General features: G+C 38.1%; 1 protein-coding gene across 4 annotated transcripts in view; it reads right to left on the bottom strand.

Annotated features, from left to right (window-relative positions):
- Positions 1 to 22,260, bottom strand: part of ZNF106 (zinc finger protein 106) — a 40,470-nt gene extending 18,210 nt beyond the window's left edge. For 2 of the 4 annotated variants that reach the window (XM_071427288.1, XM_071427289.1), the window contains exons 1-8: positions 22,070 to 22,259; positions 14,145 to 14,231; positions 12,772 to 12,833; positions 8,486 to 8,683; positions 4,256 to 6,334; positions 2,787 to 3,405; positions 1,837 to 1,906; positions 86 to 240 (exon numbers count right to left, since the gene is read on the bottom strand). In XM_071427288.1, the coding sequence (XP_071283389.1) occupies positions 86 to 240; positions 1,837 to 1,906; positions 2,787 to 3,405; positions 4,256 to 6,334; positions 8,486 to 8,683; positions 12,772 to 12,833; positions 14,145 to 14,198 (3,237 nt within the window). In that variant the 5' untranslated portion in view covers positions 14,199 to 14,231; positions 22,070 to 22,259. Of the gene's footprint in view, positions 1 to 85; positions 241 to 1,836; positions 1,907 to 2,786; positions 3,406 to 4,255; positions 6,335 to 8,485; positions 8,684 to 12,771; positions 12,834 to 14,144; positions 14,232 to 22,069 lie in introns of all 4 variants that reach the window. The other 2 variants (XR_011679257.1, XM_071427290.1) reach the window with 2 other exon arrangements.
- Positions 22,261 to 22,456: the final 196 nt, after the last annotated feature.

The raw sequence follows: 22,456 nt of genomic DNA, 5'->3' as shown, positions 1-22,456 counted from the left end.
GGCTTATATCAGTCCCACTGATTTAACAAGCAATTCTTCACGCTGCTAAACTCAAGCTCAGACAGTTTCCAAAGCCCACTGTTACCTGTTGCTTTAGCACAAGGAACCGTTGAACCTCAACATAGGCAGCCCTCAGGGCAGCCCTTGCCTGCAAGAGGCTGCTGTCCACATTCTGCAGAGACCTGCTTAACTCTTCTTCCCTCAGAGAAATAGCCAACAAGTGGTCTACCTGAGAACGTTCTGAAAAAGAAATAAAATGTAGAGTCTAATTGCACTGAACAATACATTAAGATACCTTACTTGTGATATCACAACAAATAGCACCGCCTCAGAATGGAAAAATCTCATAAATTAGGTCAAGCATTCAAGCATGGATAATTATACAAGCTAAAAAGGAGTATTTATGGACAGGACTAGCCACATCCACATGGATAAAATGCAAAGTCAAGTATTCTTCTTTAAGGAATCTCAACCTTTGACTCTAGTAATGAATTTAATCACAGCTTTGCCACCACTGATTTAGTTAAATAAATGAAGTAATTATCTTCCACAAAGACCTTTTCTTGAAGAACATGTGTGCAAGAAGTACAAATACACACCTGCCATTAATGTAATCAAAAAGGAAAAGGCAAATTTAAGCTAAACAAGATTTAAATTATTCCGTGAATGCAAAAGCCAAGGAAAAGCTGTTTAGGAGAAAAGGAACCCAATGATTAAAAAAAGAGTTTACTACTCAAGATGATTTTGGGCCATGAAACTGGTGTTTGCCGTCTCTTGAGAAAGAGTTTCTGACCACTGTACTCAGTAAAAGATCCTCCTATACTCCCAGAGACTTCTGGCATTACAAAGATTGTCCAAACAAATTTCCATTTGGGCACTGCTTAACTGCGCTCAGGTTATAGTTTCCTTCAGCAAATTTACTACAACAACAATCACATTAAAACAAAGTAATGGGAAAGAAATTTTACAAAGTAGAATGCATTATGAGTCTCTATAACAGACACTGGTCATTGGAGAAAGGCTGATTAAACCCCCACCTTTTCAAGTAGTCAAATATTCATTGCCACAGTAGAGTCATATTATTGCCCTATATTACAAACAACTGTTAATATAAATAAATAATGGGAAAAAAGATAAATGACACTAAAGCCATCTTCGGAGCTCAAAGCTCCTGGCAATGGTTTAGTTATCAAAGAAAATATTCTGCCTAAAACACGATGGTTGGATGATTAGTTTTGAGACATGGTGATGAAGATGCTTTAGGCATGTTTGCGAAATATCTGTCTAATGCCAGAATAAGAGTTTTCTTTGGTCAGGAGCATGAAGGAGAGAGGCATTCCACACTCATTTCCACTAAGGACCTTAAAAAAGTAAAAAGCATTGTCAGAGATATCAAAAACAGAATAGAGACCAAATTAAACAGAATACAATTTTTCTGGTGAGACCACCCAGAATTAGAAAGGGAAAGCTGCATAGCAAATTCGAAGGAAGTTAACTGTTGACCTCTCAGTTAAGAACCTCCATGCAAAGAGGCAACAAACCTCACCACCCTAGAGAGGGGGAAAGCAAAGGTCCCATCTGTACAATCAGGAATATGAAGTGCAGGCAGAAAGGATGCACATACCCTTCTTTTAGAAATAACTTATGACAAACTAAGATATAGGTCTTCAGAGAAGAATGTATTGCAGATTAGTGAGCAGTCCACACTACAAACTTCAGTAAAAGCCCAGGAAGCAGCATAGTAACATTAAGGAACTACTACTTCAGCCAAGTCAAAATACTACTGAGTGTTTATAGCCTCTACACCACATGCACACATGTATGATATTCACCCACCTTTTTTACCTTTGATTTTTCTTCTTTTATTCTTTCTTTCTAGACTAGGGATTTCAGGAGATGATCCCTCCTGCAAGTAAAATCATCTATTAAAAAGTAACAAGAATAATTTTGCCTAAATCAAGAAGCTGAACATCCGTCATCTTTTCAATCATTATTGTAGGCACAGAGAAGAATCCATCATTTGCTTGCACATTCTTGCATAACCCATCATTTGCTCTGCTCTCAAAAGAGGGAGGACAACAGAGTGCCATGTTTTCAACTCAACTGAGAAGAAATATTAAATATGCCAATAGCCTGCTTCTTGCTCAGATGTTTAAAATTGCACTTGAATCACAGTGTCTGCTCTACAGTTTTAGCTGAAGGTGTAGTGGATTAAACAGTGAGGAATTAGAATTATTGCTTTCTGCAAAACCATTTTGTGAAATTGATCAACAAGATTTTTTTGAACCTTTGGATAAGCCTAAGACCAGACTCTGAAACAAATTCAGATTTAAGAATATAATTTTAGGTGTGTAATTTTTTCAAAATGTTTTTATTTCCTTGCTTTATCATAAAACCAGAAACATCTAAGGAAAACCAATTACTACTACAGGCTACCTTCCATTTAAATTGTGCTGTGAAACACCAAGATTCTTGCTACAAAACCTAGTACTTCCACAGAAATATTTTAACAGCTCTTGTTTATCAACAGAGTATGCCAGGTATCAAATCAAAAAAAGAGTATTTGTCATTCCTACTAGTTACAAAAAACTATCACAAGTCCTGCACTATGAAAGCAGAAATTTAAAGAAAATCAAGTCAAACAAAAAATGAACTTGATATTACCAATGTACAAGACTATCAGATGGGGAAAGTCCTCCCAGCACAGATCATTCCAAAGCTGAATAACCATTGACAGAGAAAGAACCTGTTCAGCAGATCAAAGCTGGACAGAATTGCACACTTACTCCAGTTGCTCTTCGCTTCTTTCCAATTCCTTGGCTGTCATTCTGTTCAGTCCCAGATGTGCAGCTACTGTCTGTAGCTGCATCTATGTTATTGGACATTGCAAAAAGTGAAGCACTATTTGAAGCTGGACGATTTTCTTCTGAGACCTCTAATACATTTTGTTTTTCGAGAAGAGGTGTTCTCTTCTCTGGGCTCTCCTGGTCTTGTTCTGTGTGGCCTGTGATCTCAGAGGTGGCCTGTAGGCTGTGACTTCTGCTAGCCTCGGTTCTTTCAGACATAAAAGGTGACAAAGCAAGAGATGGTGTCCCCTCTTTCTGATCACCCTCAATGTCAGTGCTTGCCTCATATCCAGATGTTATATGATGTGGGTGGCTGGCTGCAATTACTTGCCTTTGCCCACTTTCTTTAATTTTGGCTTGTTCACTGAAAAAGCTATAAGCAGAAGAATTTCTGTCTGCTATGACACTGCTTTCAGAAAAGCTACGTTTTCTGGCTGAGCCAGACACTAAGGAAATCCCTTCCCACTGGAATCCTTCTAGAGCAGTCGGATCAGATTCTTCACTGAGTTCTAGACCCTCTTGCTCATTTTGAACAAGAGGCACCATTTCTATGCCAAACCTTTAACAAGATAAAAAGAAAAATAAACAAGTTACAAGCCTGCTACACATAGAGAAAAACCTCCCCCTTCTCCAGATGTACACTGCTGCTTTAAGCAGTAGGTTTAATCCCATTACAGTGGTATTCTGTGCCTTCTACCTCATCTGATAATGGAACATCTCCTGTGTATCACATAACCAGACTTAGTGGCTAAGAACTGGCAGCATGATTTTCAAGTCAGAAATCATGTTATTACAAATTATTCCCAAGCAAGGTTGGAATAATCAAATGCGACATTTGTTCAAGACATTTCAAATTATTCAGGTTTAAAGCACATTTCAAAAATGCAGTATTATAGAATTGCTTCCTTAAATACAAAAGCAAACTGTATACCAGAATAGAAGATTAACAAATGAAGAGTGAGCATTTACACTGCTTGCAACACTGCAAGCATTTCTTGTAGTCCTAAAAAAATGAGGAAATAGGGAACTGTCATAGCATTGTTCCCATCCTGATTGCATTTTTACATTCTTCCATTACTAGAACTGCAAAAGAAACTACAGAAACTACATTTTTACCATCCACATTCAGATATTAAAGCAACCATTATGAATGGATCAGAATCTTTTCTGAGCAGATTACTTTTACTTATCTATGGACAGAAATTCATTTATAGCATCAATCAATAAAAACTCTGCATTATTTGCAAAAAAATTGCATTTTCAAAAACTCTGCAAAAGATCATGGCATAGCAAGCTTCATTATAAACTCTTACTTCAAGGATTTTGGAATTCATTTCAGATATGGGAAAATATAACCCTCCTCCCTCAGCATGCCCTGAGAGACATAGTTGGATCTTAAAGGTACCAACCTTGGTAAACCTTTGCCAAGTTCCTGTTTCTTCTTGGTTACCTGCTGGATGACCTGATCCCAGTTAACATTTCGCCGGGAAGCACTAAGAATCTGCCTGAGGGTAGGTTTAAGCCCCGACTCCTTTTCTGTCTCACTTCTCCGAAGGCAATTCACATTCCGAATGCGACGTGCGTTATTGAGATTGGGCTCTGGGAGATGCGTCCCGACTTTGCTCTTCAGACTGATATGCCGTGTCAGATCTCTTTGCAGAGAAGCAGGCAGGCCAAGTTTGCTTAAATCTGGAAGAAGGAGGCCTCCTGACTGGCTTCCTCCTTTTTGAAGCTCATTATCTGAAGGATTTTCAAAACCTTCAATTTCAAATTGATCACGTGACTTGACACACTCCTCATTCCCTTCCCTGTCCTGTGAGCTTTTCAAATCCACATGCATACGGTCCTGACTGCTTGACGAAGAAACTGTGGGTTCTACCAGAAATGTAAAATTTTTTAGCTCAGCAGAAGCAATATTTGAAGCAGATGGCTTTTTATCATTTTCCCTTTCAGAGGTGGTAGTTTTACCTTCAGGAGTGTCACAGGGTAAAGAAGAATCCAACTTTTCAACTTTTGCTTCTGACTTCTCACTTCCCATTAAATCATCACCACTCACATCTAATGAATCTAGTCTGAACTCCTTCTTTGGCAATGCCTTCCCAGTTTCTTCCCTATTCTGGTCACTTGTATCTTTGCAAGAGCTTAAGGGAGCATTTTGCAAGGAATGGTTGCACTGGATACCTTTGGGATTTTGTTCTGCTTCATTTAAGTTATTAATAGGCTCTCCAAGATTGCTACCAAGCACATCTTTGTTGTCTTGTAAGTTACCAACACAAGCAGCATGCAGCTTTGATGAATAAGACGAGAAACTGTTTGTTTCCAAGTTCACTGCATTCAAATTATTCTGCTCTTCACCACTAGCCGAGGATAACAGAAGCCTGACATTTTTTAAGAGACTGTTCGTGTCTTGCTTTATCAAGGATAATTTCGTATCTGTGATATTGAGAAGAGGGGATTTCAGTGATGGCATACTATTACTTCTGCCATCATCTCTGTCAGGCTTTTCACCACTGGAAGAGTCTTCCATAACCGTGCAAAAATCAAGGTGGTCTGAGGTTCCATTAGAAGGGGAAGATGCTTCATGGTCTTTAAGTTTTGAAAGGCTAACATTGGCTTCACAAGTTTCTCCTTTCATTGATGAATCAGTAAGAGATGTAAGTACAGAACCTATTTTATCTGAAGTTTTTGAAACATTATCTTCAGACCGTGGTTGCTGCTCTGCAGTTTTCTGGGATGGGTAGGGACTCCAGCGATATGTTTTATCTCTGGAAGGACTGACACTTTTTCCACTGGCTCTTGAAGGTTTGCTTTCTGGTTGTTTCAATGTACTAAATTCTAACACCCCCTCAGCAGCAAGCTCATCACTAGTAAAATCCAGACGGTCACCCCTATTTCTTCGATTTCTATGCGGCAGAACATTGCCTTTCTCTGGCCGCTGCCATGCAGACCTTTCCTGACTGTATATATTTGGCTCTGATGAATATGAATCTCCTGAGCTTCCAAAATTCCAGCCATTTGCACCATGAGGACTTGGTTTCCAGTTTCCTCCATAACTCTTGGAATTCCAGCTAGAAAAATGACCCGTTTCTTCTGAGTGCCAAGTAGAATTTCTTCCCCTGGCACCATGATGCCAATTTGATGCTCCTCCTCTCCGCCCACTCGGATGCCAAGCGTTTCCCGAATTCCCATAATTATGTCGATTCGAAGGGTTTCCTGAAACATTCTGGTGCCACCCAGAGCGCCCCCTTGCACCACCTGAATGTCTGTTTATATTAAGGTTCCTCTGAGAGTGTGAAAATTTGCCTTGTCTAGGACTAACATAATCATCCTTTTCCCATTTCCAGTCCCTTTGTGATGCATTATGATGATGCCACGACGACTGATCATAAGCTTCTCTTTCTTTGTAAGCAGCTCTTTCTTCTCTCCTTCTCTGTGGTCTCCTATCATCACATTCTAATTCTTGGCTTGCACTACTTGGTTCAGTTTGCCTACAAAAGAATTGAGAAAAGCCTAAATTCTGATCCTATTCTACTAAAATCCAACAGTCCACAAGCTTCATGAATTTTATTTGCATTGGGAAGAAAATTTAAAAAAAAAATATTTATTATAGAAAGAAACAGATACTTTTTTGGCAGCTTTGCTTTTCAAGCTTCACTAATGTTTGACTTTCAAAACTAATGTTGTACCTTTACTTAAATGTGATAATTTCAAAATTTCTCTCACAAGAACAAAAGATTTGGCGTAGGGACAGGTCAATAGACTGATTTTTAAATACTTTTCTCTAACTTGAAAGATAATATTCCTTTATATTTACTATTGGACTAATAAGAAACTAATAAAAATAAAGTTTCTTAATGTTATAGAATCTTTGTAATTTGCTGTATCTTAGTAGACAGAAAACTCAATAGTGAGATTATTTTTTCTGAAGATTATTCTGCTGGTAGAACTAGAGTGAACTGATAGAAAACAGAGGAAAGTTAGGCTGAAAACTCCATTATTATTCTTACTGGAGGGAACAATTGACATGATGGCTCCATTTATAAAGGTTAAAACACAGATGTAAAACATCCACAGAAGATGCACCTCAGACCCGAAAGAAATTTGCCTTCTTTTAATCAAGAGACTGGAACAGTCCACAGCATGCAATCCTGAGTCTGTATGAGCCTCCCAGCAGCACTATCGACTGCCCTTTGGATAGCACTTGTGCTTGGCAACTTATCACAAACACGTGGCAAACTATCACATGTACATTTAAAGATAAATGCTCCCTTAACAGCTACAGCTATTCCCAGGGTCAGCAATCTATCCCACCAAATGAGGAGTTTTCATTAAAAGTTTTTTCCAGAAACTGATCCCAGAAATACATCCATTCTAGATCCCTGGACAAGAAAGACAGTAAATTTTCACACTACTACTCAAAACCAATTGATTTGAGTAAACTGAACATTTATATTGTATCACCCTTTATGTTTTTGATACATTCCAGTTCTGCTAAAAGATTCACTAATAACTACACTCTAATGGAAAACAGTCTACTGTGCAAAATAATCTGAGCTCTAAGACGAGAATTCAAAACAACAATATCTAAGTGATACAGTAATTTCTAAGAGCTGATTGCAATCAACTAGATTGTGATCTAATGGAAATAATTTTGCTGAATTAGTAACTTAAACCTTCTGGTTTTCTGCCTCTCCAAACCAGCACCCAGCAGACAGAGATTTTCTACAGTTTTAGTTGCCTCAGAACAACACTGCACTGACAGTATTACTCCTTTTCCATAAAACAAAAAGGAAAAGCAACAATTTTGCTACCTACAGTAACCAGTATGAAAACATTACCATTGTGCAGTGCAGGGACACACTAGTACGACAGAGTGATGCCAAAACCTATCTAATAGTCGTCACAGATTTCAACATCTGGAAACACTAATTTAAATTTCTAGCCACAGAACACAAGAGCTTCTTTTAAAAATTATATGCCCCTTTAGTACCATCACCATGCCATAAACCTATTCAAATAATATATTCCCAACTGGAACATCACACAAGCAATGCATATGTGCAGATTTTAATGTAAAATAAAAGACAATATTTGTTACTTTCTGCAGCTCTCTATTTCATAGTGAGCCACTGGAACTATGTTTAGCTAATGGTAAGCAGCAAGATACAACAAGTAAGAAATCTCATTCAAGGACTAGGGGATTTCACTTGACATTTACAGAATAATCCAATTGATTTTATAAAAAAAACATGTTCAGCAGCAGTTTCTTAAAGGCCAGGTTGCTACAGACAACCTCCACCATAAACAGCATTAGCACTACTGTCCATTTATTAAGCCTTCAGTTATAAAGGTATCAAATATTAAAATAAAAACATTAGGGTTCTCAAAACTCAAGACTGTTTTTACCCATCATGGAGAATGATTGTATTTCCATACTAGTACTAGAGGAACAGGACAAAAACATTCAGCAGAGTCACATTTACTGTTGAAACTATGATATCCACACCGGTCTCTTGGATTGCTCTCTCAAGTATGCTGGCTACAGGCAGTTTACATTTTGTGAGCACCTAAGCCTCAGGAGTGCCTCCTCATTGTATTAAAAGCAATTCTATGATCTAAGTGGAGAAAGGAAAACTCACCGGTTCCGTTCCTTCTTTTGCTTGATTAGTTGAATGAGTTCTTTGTCAAGGTCCTCTTCTTCTGCCGCTTCTTTCTCTTCCTCTTTTCTGTCATGGGCATTTACGTTGTCTTTGTGCAGCTGACTGGAGATGTGCTTGGCATATGCTGACAAACCCACCAGCGTCACCCTGCACACCCGGCATTCATGGCTGCTATCCCTAGGAAAAGAGGCAGAGGGTGGGCTTTCAATTCTGCCAACTGGCATGGCAGGTACCTCTGGCCTTACTTTGTTTCCTCTGAATGTGTGTGAGCTCAAGGCAACTAGGCTTTGCTCAGTATACTTATTTGAATTCTCTGGCTTTTTCTTCCAAGGTTTTGTGTTTTGATGGTCAGTTTTTACAAGATTTTTTTCCAACAATCAAGAGGTAAAAGACTTGGTAATAAAGCTACATTAGGTGGGAGAAGGAATTCTTCTTGAATTGTTGTACTCAAAATCTATTCAGAGGAAACATAGTGAGCGAGGAGGCAGAATGAAAGGCTTCCAGAGCTAGCAGGAGCTCTGAAACCCATCCATGCTGCCAGCTGCACTGGGGAAGCCTGGTGACAGCTTCTACATTTAATCCTTGCCTTGAGCCTTCCCCCAGTGAAATTTAGAATAGGGAGGAGGCAGTACATGGATACAGCCAATCCTGATACAACATAACCTAAACTGGGACAGCTGAGACTGCTGCCTGGAATCCAAAGACTCCACAGCACAGTGAGTGATGGGAGGGTGTCTTCAGTTTCCTGTACTTTATTTGGTTCAAGTGTGCATGAGGTCTGCTTTCTACTTTAGAGGACTTATCTCAAAAAATATAGAAATAATTTCAGCTGGAGAAAGTTGACAGCTGTATCAGACAAATGGCTTTACTCATATTACTGGATTAAGACTGCAAGACTTGAACTTTTTTTTTAAGAAATTCAGATTTCTAAAACCACAACATTTGTTCTTCTGACAATGCCTTCCAATAAATCCGTGTTAAAGAAGTACATTATTAACTTCCTAAAAAGGAAAATATGTTCACCAGATTAAAAATAAAACCACACAGATAAAAATTATATAGAGCATAGTCCACTGCAAATAACTCAGCAGGACCAAGACAGGATTCACTGACTGCCTCCACAGTGCTTCTTTCAATTCTGCCAGTTAATTCATTAAAGCAGATATGTATGTCCCCACGGACCACTTGACACAAAGGTCTTAGAACAGAAGCATCATAATCTAACACACAGTTCATGACTAGTGTCAAGAAAATGGGATGCATAAAATGAGAAACATGAATCCTTGTTTTTAGTGAACGGTTAAAAAAAAAAAAAAGAGAGAGAAAGATCAAAAGATGCGCATTCACTCAAGGTATTAAGGCAGTGTCCTCATCGGAGTGGTTAATCAAGTGTCAGCAGCTATGTTTTATTTATCCTGGCTATCAGCGGTTTTCCCTACTAAAATACTTCAGATATTTAATCAATGCAGTCATTCAGACACACCTAGAGACGGCTTTATTTTAAACAGCCTAAGTATTAAAAATCAGAATTTTTTTGTTTAATTATTCTGTATGTTGCAGCCTAATTAATTTCAAATTAAACATTAAGATAAATTTCATTTATGATGTCAGTAGCTTCCAAATTTACCCTGTATTTTTGAGAACTAAGTGTACTTAATTTCATACACTTCACATTGGCTAATAAATATTCAAAGCCCATATCCTATATATTGCACTTCGAGCTATCTTAATGCACTAAAGATAACCAAACCAGTGGATTTTACTAATGTCGTTGGAAAAATCCTCTTCACACTCATAAATGGCACAGCTGTGCATAGCTAATAAGACTTATTTTTAACTTAGGTCATCACACAAGGCAAACTGCAAATAGAAAGTTGGCATCTCACCGAAAAAGATGTTCTTTTTACATAACGTTCCACTTCACCCATACGGACTCTCAATGAGAAGCACACTCCAGTGGTTCTAATGTGGCAGTAATTAGGTTTTAAAGAACAATCCACATCCTTCATAAGACCCATGTTTCAATTATTGCATAAAACATTTATAGACTGACTAACTAAATGCAAAGTTTTATTTATTTTGAACAAAGCCTGTGAGTTAACTGCTGGACTGAGGACAAAGAACTTGTTTCTATCACTTCTAACTTTCAAGTTACTAATTACAAAGCTGTGGTTCTTGTACCAACTGACAGTCTGAAAAGGCAAGACTTCTTTGACCTGCTGTTAATTTATATGAGCCTAAAGAAAAACACAACTTTTTTTTTTTCTTTATGAACAACTGCTTTAATTGAAGATAAACCGGCCAGGAGTTCAGATAGCTACCCTTAGGGGAATTTATATTTCCTTTAGTTCTATACTTTTCCTACACCCATTAATGCCATCCAGAACTAGCACAGTCCGCGGCACACACTGATCATGTCTACACATTCCCCTGCCACACAGGAATACCACACAATCTTAGCTGTTAAACAAGGCGGCCAAAAGAAGTTTGAGGTAAACACAACAAAAGTACTCAGTATGAAAGCACTCAAGAGCTTTATTTACTGCATGTATACTTCAGACTGTAGTCTCAATGTCCCATGTTACAAGAGCACTATTTCACTTTCAACTAAAAACAAGCAAAACCCAAATATGCTACAGCTTTGTACTTGGCATCCAATTCTCCTTATACATCACAGAGAATAAGACTTCAAGGAAAGAAGAAGAGTCTTAAAACATTTCAGAAAATTATTCTAGCACTTGAGATAACTAAGCTAACTTTAAATGAAAAAAAAGGATGAATCAATGTGTGCATTTCCTTTACCTCTTCCAAACAAAGTCTGAAAAGTGACTTCTAGTCAGATACTAAATTTCAAGGTAGTAAGATGTTGATACTCCACATACTTTAATGGTATTATCATCTGTTACACAATTCAGCCACACTCACGAGGCTGCTGCTTGTGCTTCATATTTTCTTCTTGAAGTACATGGCTGTAAAAGACTCCTAAAAAACTTCTAATTAAATTTAAATGGAAGAAGGGGCACAAGAGAGAGAACGAGGCTGCTGTTGCACACTGAAAAATTAAGTTCATTATTTTGAGAACAAGCATCTTCCATGCATTCTTCTGAAAGAGTAATGAAGACAGATGGTTACATTAGTAATAAAAAGTGTAATGATGATGAAAGAAATTTAACTTAATATCAGTCCTATGGGGTGGAAAACCAAAAATTGTCCAATCATTTGCAAGCCACGGCAGACACAACATATAACTTCTAGAAATTAGTGTTACAGAGCTCTAAATAAACTAAAAACAAAACAAAAAAAAATGTAGAAGGCCCAAAATAAGATGTCAAAATAAGTGAAATTTCAGAATCACTGCCAGAAGACAACAGTTCAGAACAGAAGTGCTCAACAAGTTAACTGACCAGAAGCCAACAGTCAGTTTCAAGCAGAGAGCATTCTGGTATTTTTCCCTGGGTATGATAGATGTCTTGACAAAATGAATCCCCCACACCTCAAAGAGCAGAAAGAGGGTTACTTTTAGTTCTTTAAGAGGTGTTGAAAACAGATTTGTCATTTGTTAAACTTTCTGCTGCAAGATAATTAAAAATAAATTTCTAGATCAAATATTCAAGTATTTGACAGTATCTGATCTCTGTGAGATCAGATCTGATCTGATCTCAAAATCCATACACCTGAAATCACTTTAAAGTGTACTCTGGTTGGAGCCTAACTCCCTATTATTAGGATCATGTTTGAAAATCCCTTAACTCCCCCCTTCTACTTTCCAAATGTTTCAAATAAAACAAGGAAACCTTAAAGGAAACACCATCCAGCATGGTTAGGTCTCCTAATCAAGCAACTGTAGTTTAAAAGATCAACAATTGGTTTTACATCATTGAAAACTTACAAAAACCCCAAAAAACTTTTAAAAGAAAAATGCCACTATTCATAATTCTAATTTCTGATTATTCTGTAAAAGGCAGAAATCTAGTGCTTGAAAAAAAAAACCCCCACAAACACAAAACTGCCAAGAATGAAGTAACTTTATTTCACTGCAGTCAAAGCAATGCAGGTGAGCTTTCTTCCACATCATTGTTTGCCTCCTGGGTTTCTGACATCATGAAAACACATTCATTGCCAGCTGTATGACAAGGCACACTACTCAAGTGAAGCATAAAAATAAATTGTGCAATTCAGCTTGTATGGGAAATAGGTCAGGAGTCCTTCCAAAAAGTGACATACAAAATGGCACCGGGAGGAATGATGGAAGATTGCTCTCATACCTTCCCTTCAGGTTTTCCAGTTCTCTGTGGTGAAGCATGCTTCTCTTGTGTTCTTCCATCTCCTTCAACATGTAGAAAAAAAAAATTGGTCAAAACAAAACAAAATGCTGTATCATATCTGAAAAGCTCATTTTTGTGAATTCTCCTGCCTTGCACAAGGGTGTACTCTACTTCTGCAGGGCTGCAGTAGTTGCCATTCCTGTTTCTGTGACTATGAAAGCACAAGTAGGCACACCTGCAGGAAGTTATGTTACCTTTCCCAAGAAGAACACACGAGTCATTAAAATTCAACACAATGGAAGCAGAATTTCAGGAGAAAATCAAATAACAGTCTATGTAGCAAAGTTTATTAGTCTGATTTTTGACAAAACACTGTTGAAAATAATTTTAATTAAGTCTCATTAATACCATTCTTCAGAATCACAGTACTTAAAAACAGTTTCCCTGTGCAATCTGAGCAGTTCTCTGTATTTCTATTGTAAGACAGCTGTAAATTCACCATCATATACTATTTTACTTGGCTAGACACTTCAGAAACTGAGATGTACATGTCAGTTTGTTGTTTACAGCAACCCGGATCTATGAACTGCAGTACTGTTATAATTACTTAATTTGAAAGGGAGATGCCAGAAGAGAAAAAACATTCATCACTCAGCAAAGGAAGCAGTCCAGATGATTTAACTTTCCTTTGGTGTTTGAGCCAAAGTGTTCAGAAATCTTCAAAGACCAGATACTAATCACTATCCTCTTTAGTCCTTGAAATCCTATCTGAAAAGGGAAAGGAACATCTTCCACCTTGAAGAGTTGTGTGAATTAAAACACATGGCACATCTCCACATGCCATGTAGCTAAAAAGTATATGAAGGTCCATTAAGAAACTCTCAGATTCAATGCAGATTTTGCATAAATACACAGCACACAGAAGATGGACACTAAACTGACACACTAATGAAAACACATGCTGTGTTATGTGGAAAACACAATTCCATTTGGTTCTTCCATATGGAAGCACAGACCTTCCAAAAGGAATCTATAAAATTGTGTATTAAATTGTGTATTACAGTATTCTTCCCATATCACAATTTACAGCCAAATATGCCTGAGTACTTTTCACTTTAGCATCTTTATAAAATAATATAAAAAACTCAAAGACCTCACTAATTTTACCATTCAGAATCAGACATACTGCACAGCTCACTTCAAGAAAGATACTCCAAAGCACACAGAAATATATTCTTTGATTTGAGATAGACTTAGGGCAATATATTCCTGGTAAAGGGAAATTGCACTTTGCACAATTTTAAAATGAAAGCATTTCTCATTCACATTTCATATTAATATCTACTGATGCATGTCAAGCATTAATTATTTACCTTTTTTGAGTTGTACACAATGTGACATAATGCACATTTTCGTTGCTGAACCATGCTTATATACTCTGGAAATATCTTATCCCATACCTGCAAATAAAAACAATTTAAAAATAACCAACATTGAGGATTGCTTGTTTCATTAATCTATCTTACTAAATAAAGTAAGCAAAGTTACTGTTCATGAAAACTATTGTGCTGAGCTTAAGAGAATACATGCCTCTCATGCATCATCAACACTCTTCAAAAAAAAACATAAGGTAGTTTGAACAGTCATCTAAAACATCTATAATAAAAAGTAGCTTTCCCTTTCTTTCATTTTGTTCCTGGTCATCCAAGACATGGTACTCATTCAACAGTCAGAGATCTGTACAAATCCTCTTAGCTACTCAAATCAGACTAACAAAACACTTTTCAACTACAATGATGACAGGGAGATAAGGAATTAGAAAAACCAAGCAGGGCAAACTCAGATCTTTATTTTAGTGCACAGGGCCACTCAAGGAAGATATTTAAGGCCCTAGGAAAATGAAAGAGGCCATCTATGATATCAAAGACCACTAGTCTTCAAGTTTTATTGATCCATTTACTCACCATAAAATAAAACCTGAAGTAATTTAAATTCAGTATTTTTCTCACTAGCCTTTGCAAGAAATGCACATATCCATGTACTTAAATACTCAATTTAGACAGCATTTTAACACTAATCTACTGAAGACTTGCATATATGCAAAAAAAAGCAGCGGCAGGTCAAATAAAATGTCATATGTATTTTATCATAATGTTTAACTCATAAGGAGTGCAATGAAATTAGAGTCTAGGTTATAATGCATAAACAGATATGTCTGTTTAAATAACAGGGTACAATCTTTGCACTTTTCTTTCTCCTAAAATACACTAAAATGCACAATGATTGAGCATTACTGTCATTTTTTATTGATTTGGCAGAGGCAGTTCCTCACCCTAAATTGAAAACAAATGTATTTTTTCAATACTCAGGATTTTTGTATCTGCACAGAAAAATACAAATCCTTTCAAGTTTTGCTAACTTACATTAGGCAACTTCAGAGCTAACTTAGCTAATAGCATCATAATTGACCTGCAAGAGCCTTCTTCAAGAACTCTACTTCATAACTGACCCTATAAAGTTAATTCTAGTTATTCAACATCAACCTTCTTTATCAGCGGCATCAAAAATCTCTAAATCTGGTACTGACTAGAAGCTGCGAACAAAGGGCAGGAACAAGATTTTTACCAAATCTAGATTACCTAGAGTTAAAGCAGCTCTGATATTCAGTTATTCTGTCCAACTGAAAACAAAAATGAGCAAGTAAAAGCGCGACCCTTTAAGTCCAAAAGGTAGTTCTTTGACAAGTAACTCTTTCCCTACAGATTTCCACACCCATTTACACATAAGGTACCAGCATCTGTCCGGGTTAAAGGGGAGGAAACTGAGAGTTGCAATAGCACTTCCACCATTAGACAAGAGAGAAACAGTTTTCTCATTAAAAAAATCCACATCATCATACTAAAACAAACACATTTAAAACATAACAGGAGATTCAGTCATCTTGTGCTCCCTAACCACCATTCTTGATCTCCCTGAGATACCTGATAGCGTTAAGATATGCATTTTCTAGCTTGATCACATGGCCACCTGATATATTTGAACCACTAGTGGCAGCTGTTTATTTTGACACATAAGCCCCAACAAAGGTTTAAGATCATTCATTTATATGCACTAGCCTCCATATAAATTCATATGGTATCAGCAATGTCCATGCAAAAGCACTTGCCTTCATGGAAGGTCAGGAATCAGAAACACTATCTTTCATAACAAATTATTTTGAAAGCATTTATAAAGATCATAACTTGTTTTAAAACATATTTCAACTGAGACAGCAGTTAAGGAAAGTTTAAGCTTATACAAGTAGAGACAGAAAACGAGATATTGCAGACTCCTGATTCTCTAGTGAGTTATTAGGTGAGTAAAGTAGCACATCATCAATATACTGTTTATACACAGATCTGTGCAGCTACAACAGATCTAAAGGAATTATTAATGATCATACACAAGTGACAAATGTTGTTAGATGCCTAGCCAACATAGTACAGCTGGTTTAATGCAATTAATATGGAAGTACTCATGGAAAGCGAGGCTGCTAATCCTTGCACCAATTTCAGACACTTCCTTTTGCATTAAAATATTCTGTACACCCCCAACATTCTTTGCTGGCACTACTTTGTAGTTCAGCGGAGTAATACCCTACATGTGCTCAAGATCTCTTTCAAGATCACCCAAGTATTTACAGAATTCGTTCTGCACTTGGCTTAAAGCAGCACGGGACTTAAATCAGGAAAAGCAGGCCAGTTAGCACAGAACATTAAAAAGCTTTCACCAGCAGAGCTAACATTACACCTGTTTTGGCTAATTAAAACATATAGTAACTATACACGATTACAGGAAGAGTTTTTGGCAAACTGCCCAATCAGCTGGGCATTACTTATGACAGAGTACTAAAAATACTGATAGAATTCAAATGCTATTGGATGTCACTATGAAAAGGGAAACTTTCTCAGTGGCATGGACTCAGAAATAAAGAGATTCGGTAGATGTTACAGACACACATTCTATTTCCAGATCACCTCTCGACTTAGTGTCTTACATAGATATAAACCACTTCCCATGATCCTTAGCTTTCTCCAAATGCTGCTAAACCTATAAACACTGTGGTTCATTTTAATTAAGTACTTCAATTTTACTGTAAAAGAACTCCTATGAAGTATTTTGAGTAACATAATAAATCAGAGGCATTTCCTCAGTCACTATGTAAAATCAGCAAGAATCAGACAGCTTTTGAGCCATGTAGACACTGCATTTCATCTCACCATATACTGGTCTGTTCAATCTCAAAACTTCCATTCTTCATGAAGAAACTTCAGAAACAGAGCCCTCTCTAGATAAATGCAGGCACATTTGAATTCTTGAAAAAAAATCCACATACTTTAAACTTCAGCAACCTTCAAGCTTTTATCAGCTTTAACGACTTGTGCTTTTGAAATCATCAGCTTGCTGTATAACATAGAAAATTACTTTTTATGGGACTTGAGTAGGAAGATGAGCTACTCTAAAAAATGAGCGAACTGCAAGCTCAAAGATAAGGTTTTGCCAAAAAAACCCCACCATCATATAAAAAGAATACATGTTAAGAGCAGAATGCAAAGCCTTTGAAACAAATGAGATATTACAACAACTTTTATTTTGAGGGAATGTAACTGTTCAATGGGTCATTTATTATTTGTTTGTTTTAAAAGGAAGGGATGTGCTTTACAACTGGGTGATGTAAACACAACTTGCCCATAGTCTGCACCTGTACAGAGCTTAGAAATACCACAGAGCTTTAATTAAATTAAGAAAGCCAGCTACAGAGATTTTAGAGAGCCCTTCTCAAAAATAAAAATAGTCCACAAAGAAAATTAGGCATTAGACTACTTCCTGGTACAACATCCATTTGTCCACAGTAATTCAACCTTACCGGATAACATACATTAAAAATGTACATCAAGATTAAATCTGCTACAGATGAGTGGCTGAACACTCTGACTATATAAAGCCACAAGTGCCATGGAGTGGGGTGTGCAGCCTGGCAGTCCAGCTGCCTAGAAATCCTCAGGAGGCTTCAAAGAGATCAGCAGCACTGGCCTGTCTAAAGGCCTGCCTAAGTGCTGCATGTCCCTACAGAGAGCAGTGGAAACTCAACACTTGAGAAGAACAGGAGGCTACAAATTCACTGTGCAGAATGTTATGCAGCAATATGCTCAGCATATGCTCAGCTCCTTGCAGAGATGTCATTCCTAGTGCCTCAGTGACTTCTGTCCTGCAGCAACCAGCTGCACACACACCAGCTGAACTGTAGAATAGTAATAATAATACTGAGCCCCGTGCTCCAATTTCATCACCTCCAGCAGAATTTACATAAAATAAAGCACTATCATTCACAGACTATCTTCCCTTCCAAGATTCATTGCCCCTCAAGCATCCAAATTTACCACACATCCCCACTAGACAATAACTTCTACTAATTACCTTAACTCTCCTTCTGGGCACACCTGCGAGGCACTAACTTTCCTTCTGAGATGCTGATCTGTGCATCCTAACACAGGCAACAAACAAAAACTTAAGGACTTACTAAAGTTAAGTCACAACTAGCGGCATGATTCTCCCCCAGCACACTGTCAGCCACTAACTACTTTGTAGTTGGTTTCTTATTTTTACAGGGCGAAGGAGAAAACTACATTACACTCCAGAAGTTCAAATACTTGTACCAAAAGTAAAGCTTTTAAGGTAAATTTCTCCCTGCTTTCCAAGATTTAATTTTATCCATGTGACAATCTAAGGGTAGTCTAGACCCCTGAGCACTGAAGCAGCACCACTAGACAGCAAATGGTATAATTGGGCAGAGAAGTGCTTAACTGTTTTGACATTAAGCCAGGAAAGAAAAGTTATTTCACAGTTCAAAGTTCTTTAAGCTCCTGTTAAAAGCAATAAAATTTACTTCACTATCTGGCCTAGAAAACATCTAACAGAAACTGAGTGCTGTCTCATAAGTATGGCTGGGATTTTTACAACATACAGGGAAAGTCTGCTGGAGATAATGACACCACAGAGAAATATCTTAAACAGACCTGCACAGGCACAGAACACCTGGCAGGAACACAGAGTTTTCACTGACTTCTATTTTTATTTCATGTAAGTCTAAGAACAGGGCACAGGTTAGAAGAACATATACACTTTAAGACACAACCAAATTGCATCTTTCCAACTCCTATATATAAGCAATGGTAATAATTTCCTAATATACAAAGTAAGTTTTCCTTGCTGTAAATCAAGGTGATCATTTCTCTCTAGTGAAACTAAATGCCTTCTTTCTTTCTTATTCATGACAGCTTTTCACACACCTGAAGATTCGGGAATATATTCTGTCCAAACTGGAATGAAGAACTGTTCAGCATTATTACTGTATGCTGTCACTTAGAACACCTAAAATCCACATACCTGGAAATTCCACAAGCTGGAAAGCTTCTGTTTTCTTCCATACTCCCTACTCGGTTTAAGGTATATGCAAGTTTTGTTTTCTTCAGATGTTTTCCTCAAACATCACATTTCCTGGGCTTATTAAAATAGCCATTTCCCTTTCCAAAGCACTCTAAAAGGATTGTTCAAAACCGGACGTAGTACTTTAGCTAACACCCCTATTAGCAAACTTAGGAGAAGGGAGTTGTCTGTGTATCCCTACTACTGTTACAACCTCAAACAGAATCGATAATGACTGAGACAAAGTCTAACTAAAAAGCAACATAGTGATCCACAAAATGTGGGCAAAACAACCCAATTAAATTTTAGGTTTAAATATTACTGTGACTCACAAAAGAATTCACATCAGCTTATTCTGGTGACCTTGAGTCGCTTTATAAAGGGTCTTCACTTTACAGACTCTTATAAGAATGATAGAAATATCCAACACTTAATTTTACACTTATTCCTGTAACATTAAGTTGTATCTTTTTTTCCCCCCTTCCTATGCTGTTTAATATCATTGTATCCTTCCCAGGTATTCATATGACCTCTCTTTCACTGATTAGTTAAGAACAAGGACTCAAAAGCTACATCAAAACAGATTACTCTATACATCCTATTGCAGTTCCACAGAAACAGGTACCTGGCCTTGTCAAAATAACTCAGACTCTCTAAGAAAGATCTGTATAGACACAAGAGAACAAACAGGGAGAGCATTCAGCAAGTAACTGGGCTTCTTCTATTTATAGTGTCATTACAGAGTATGAAGAATCACTGGAGGGGGATTTGAAGCACTCAAACCAAGGTACTCAAGTCACTATTCAATATAAAGAGCTTTCATACCAAGAAAAAATCAAGTTAAGGATCTCAAACATTAAGATAGTAGTCATTAATGACCAGGTAATAGAAATACAGGGCTCTGCCTAAATTGTCATATCTCTGTAGTTTGTCCCAGGGCTCAACACAAGCAGCTCTACCACAATAGGATCCAAATGTAAAATAGTCTAGGACTTGATGAAAAACTCAAAACCTTACATTACAAATATAAAACACAGTTTTATTTAAAAAAAAAAAAAGTTACTTCTAAGATATAGTATCCTCTTACTTTGCTAGAATCAGCTTGAGTCAGATAACACCTCAAATCTTATGACACCATCTGGTGGCAGAGTTCAAAGATGATCACCAGATGTTAAAAAGAGCTTTAACAATTTAAATTTTATTCTGAAAATATTTAAATTTTATTCTGGATGTCTTACAATTTTTTTCTTTACAAGATAAGGTGAAAAGAACATGGATAGAAAAATACTTTCATTTTACCTAGATACTACAAGTTGTATCTCTGTACACAATTTAGGTACGCATTTAGAGGATAGTGACTGCTGTTACCCTGTACTGGATTCACAATCCTGCAGGAATTAAGGTCTTCAGTTGACATATCTTCAAATATGTGACATTTTTGAACTTAGGGAATAGAAGCTACATGAAGTTTGGTACAGTGACCAAACGGACTTAGGTAAAATGCAAACATACTTTGGGTAAAACCAACTGAAAATGCCAGAGTGTAGCACATATTTAGCTAACTTTACATACAAAAATCAGTCATTAGTGGAACACACAAAGTAGTGCAAGTGCAGCTGCCTTTTACTGCCAGTTCAGCTGAAGTCAAGCAAGGACTTTAAAAAAAAAAACAAAACATAATTCAGTTGTTTTTAATAGGAGAGACTTCAGAATAGAAATCTATTTTCCAATGTAAAAAGTTACAGAGATATATTGCATTGGTCCTTAGAGCCTGCAGTTGTAATCCCAAACACTGCAGTATTAATGGGAATAAGCTTATAAACTTCTGCAAAGCTGAAAGCTGTTCATCAAATTTTTGGAAGGCTTAAGTGTTTGGGGTTTTTTTTTAGGCCAGGATCTGTCAGTTCAGCAAAACAGCCAATTTGCTAAATACAGTAATTGAGGTCTAACTGAAAGAAGTAGCAAATAACTGAAGAACAGCAATATGCAACAGAGATATAGGACATGCAAGCCTGGAAACTCATGTTGAAAACAAAGTCCACAAATTCTCAATTATCTTCTCTCTCAGGACACACCACCTCAGAACCTACCTGTTCTTTAAAGCTGCACTTCCTCAGGCGCAGAAGGGAAGGTGAGAAGGTTTATACTTGCATGAGAAGATTGTTACCAAACCTCCATCTACAAAGTATACTGAAGCATGAACTTTAATGCTTCATCAATGCTACTTGTATCCAATGTTTCATAAACGTCTACGAATTGACACTCATATGCACCCCCGAGCAGTTCTTAATAAAGGTTTGGATTTCAAGTACCCAGTGTGCAATGATGAATGATTACTTTCAAACACCTCATATTTCATCATACTATTATGACTTGTTTCACGCTGTCAGTCCCACTCCTTTTAAGTTAGCAGATATTTATCACTAAACTCATGCATGCTTTCACTCAACACATTTTTAGATATTGACTTATGAGGAAGGCAACTAAGCAACTCGGCACTCAGTTACACTTCATCCCCGGAAACACTCCTGGCAAGCACGAAGAGGCAGCAGGGCAGGCGCACACCTGGAAGAGAGAGTCCTCCACCCTAAGCTGTTCTACAGCAGGGCATCTAAGTCCAGGGATCCCTACAGCAATCGGGGATGCTCACAAGGCAAAGCAAAGCACATGCCCGCCCCAAGGCGAGCTGCCCGCAGCCACAGCCCGCCTCGGCCGGGCTCGCCCTGCTGCCCTCCACAGGCCGCCCACTCCGCCAGAGCCGGAGCAGCCCCCATCGCCCCCGGCCGCCACTGCTCTCCCCAAGCCCTCTGCTCCGTAGAGCCCCGGTACTCACGGATCGCACCCCTGCCCAGGCCAGCGGCCCGGCAGCCCATTCCCCTGTGAGACCGAGGAGGCCCGGCCAGCACCGCCCCGGGTCCGGCCGCCCGCACGACACCCGCACCGGGCCCACCCCGCAAGAGCGCGCGCGGTTTGGCGGGGGCACAGCGCAGCCCACCAATGGGCCGGCGGGAGGGCGGCCGCGCTGCACGCTGGACGGCACGCCTGCGTGCCCGCGGGGCCTGCCGGGAAATGCAGTCCTGGCGGCAGCGTGACAATCGTGGACAGCCGACAGGCGAACGAACTTCATGGCGAGGGCACCAGCACCGGCCAGCTGGGGGCATTTACCAACAGATAATGATAATAGAGGTTATTGTTATTATGTGTAAACACAGCGCTTTAA

The sequence above is a fragment of the Agelaius tricolor genome, unplaced genomic scaffold, assembly GCF_023055355.1.
Source record: "Agelaius tricolor isolate 1412-34295 unplaced genomic scaffold, bAgeTri1.0.p SCAF_5, whole genome shotgun sequence".
Classification (NCBI taxonomy): Eukaryota; Metazoa; Chordata; class Aves; order Passeriformes; family Icteridae; genus Agelaius; species Agelaius tricolor.
Note: the sequence above shows the minus strand (reverse complement) of the source record. Positions and strands in the feature narration are given on the sequence as shown.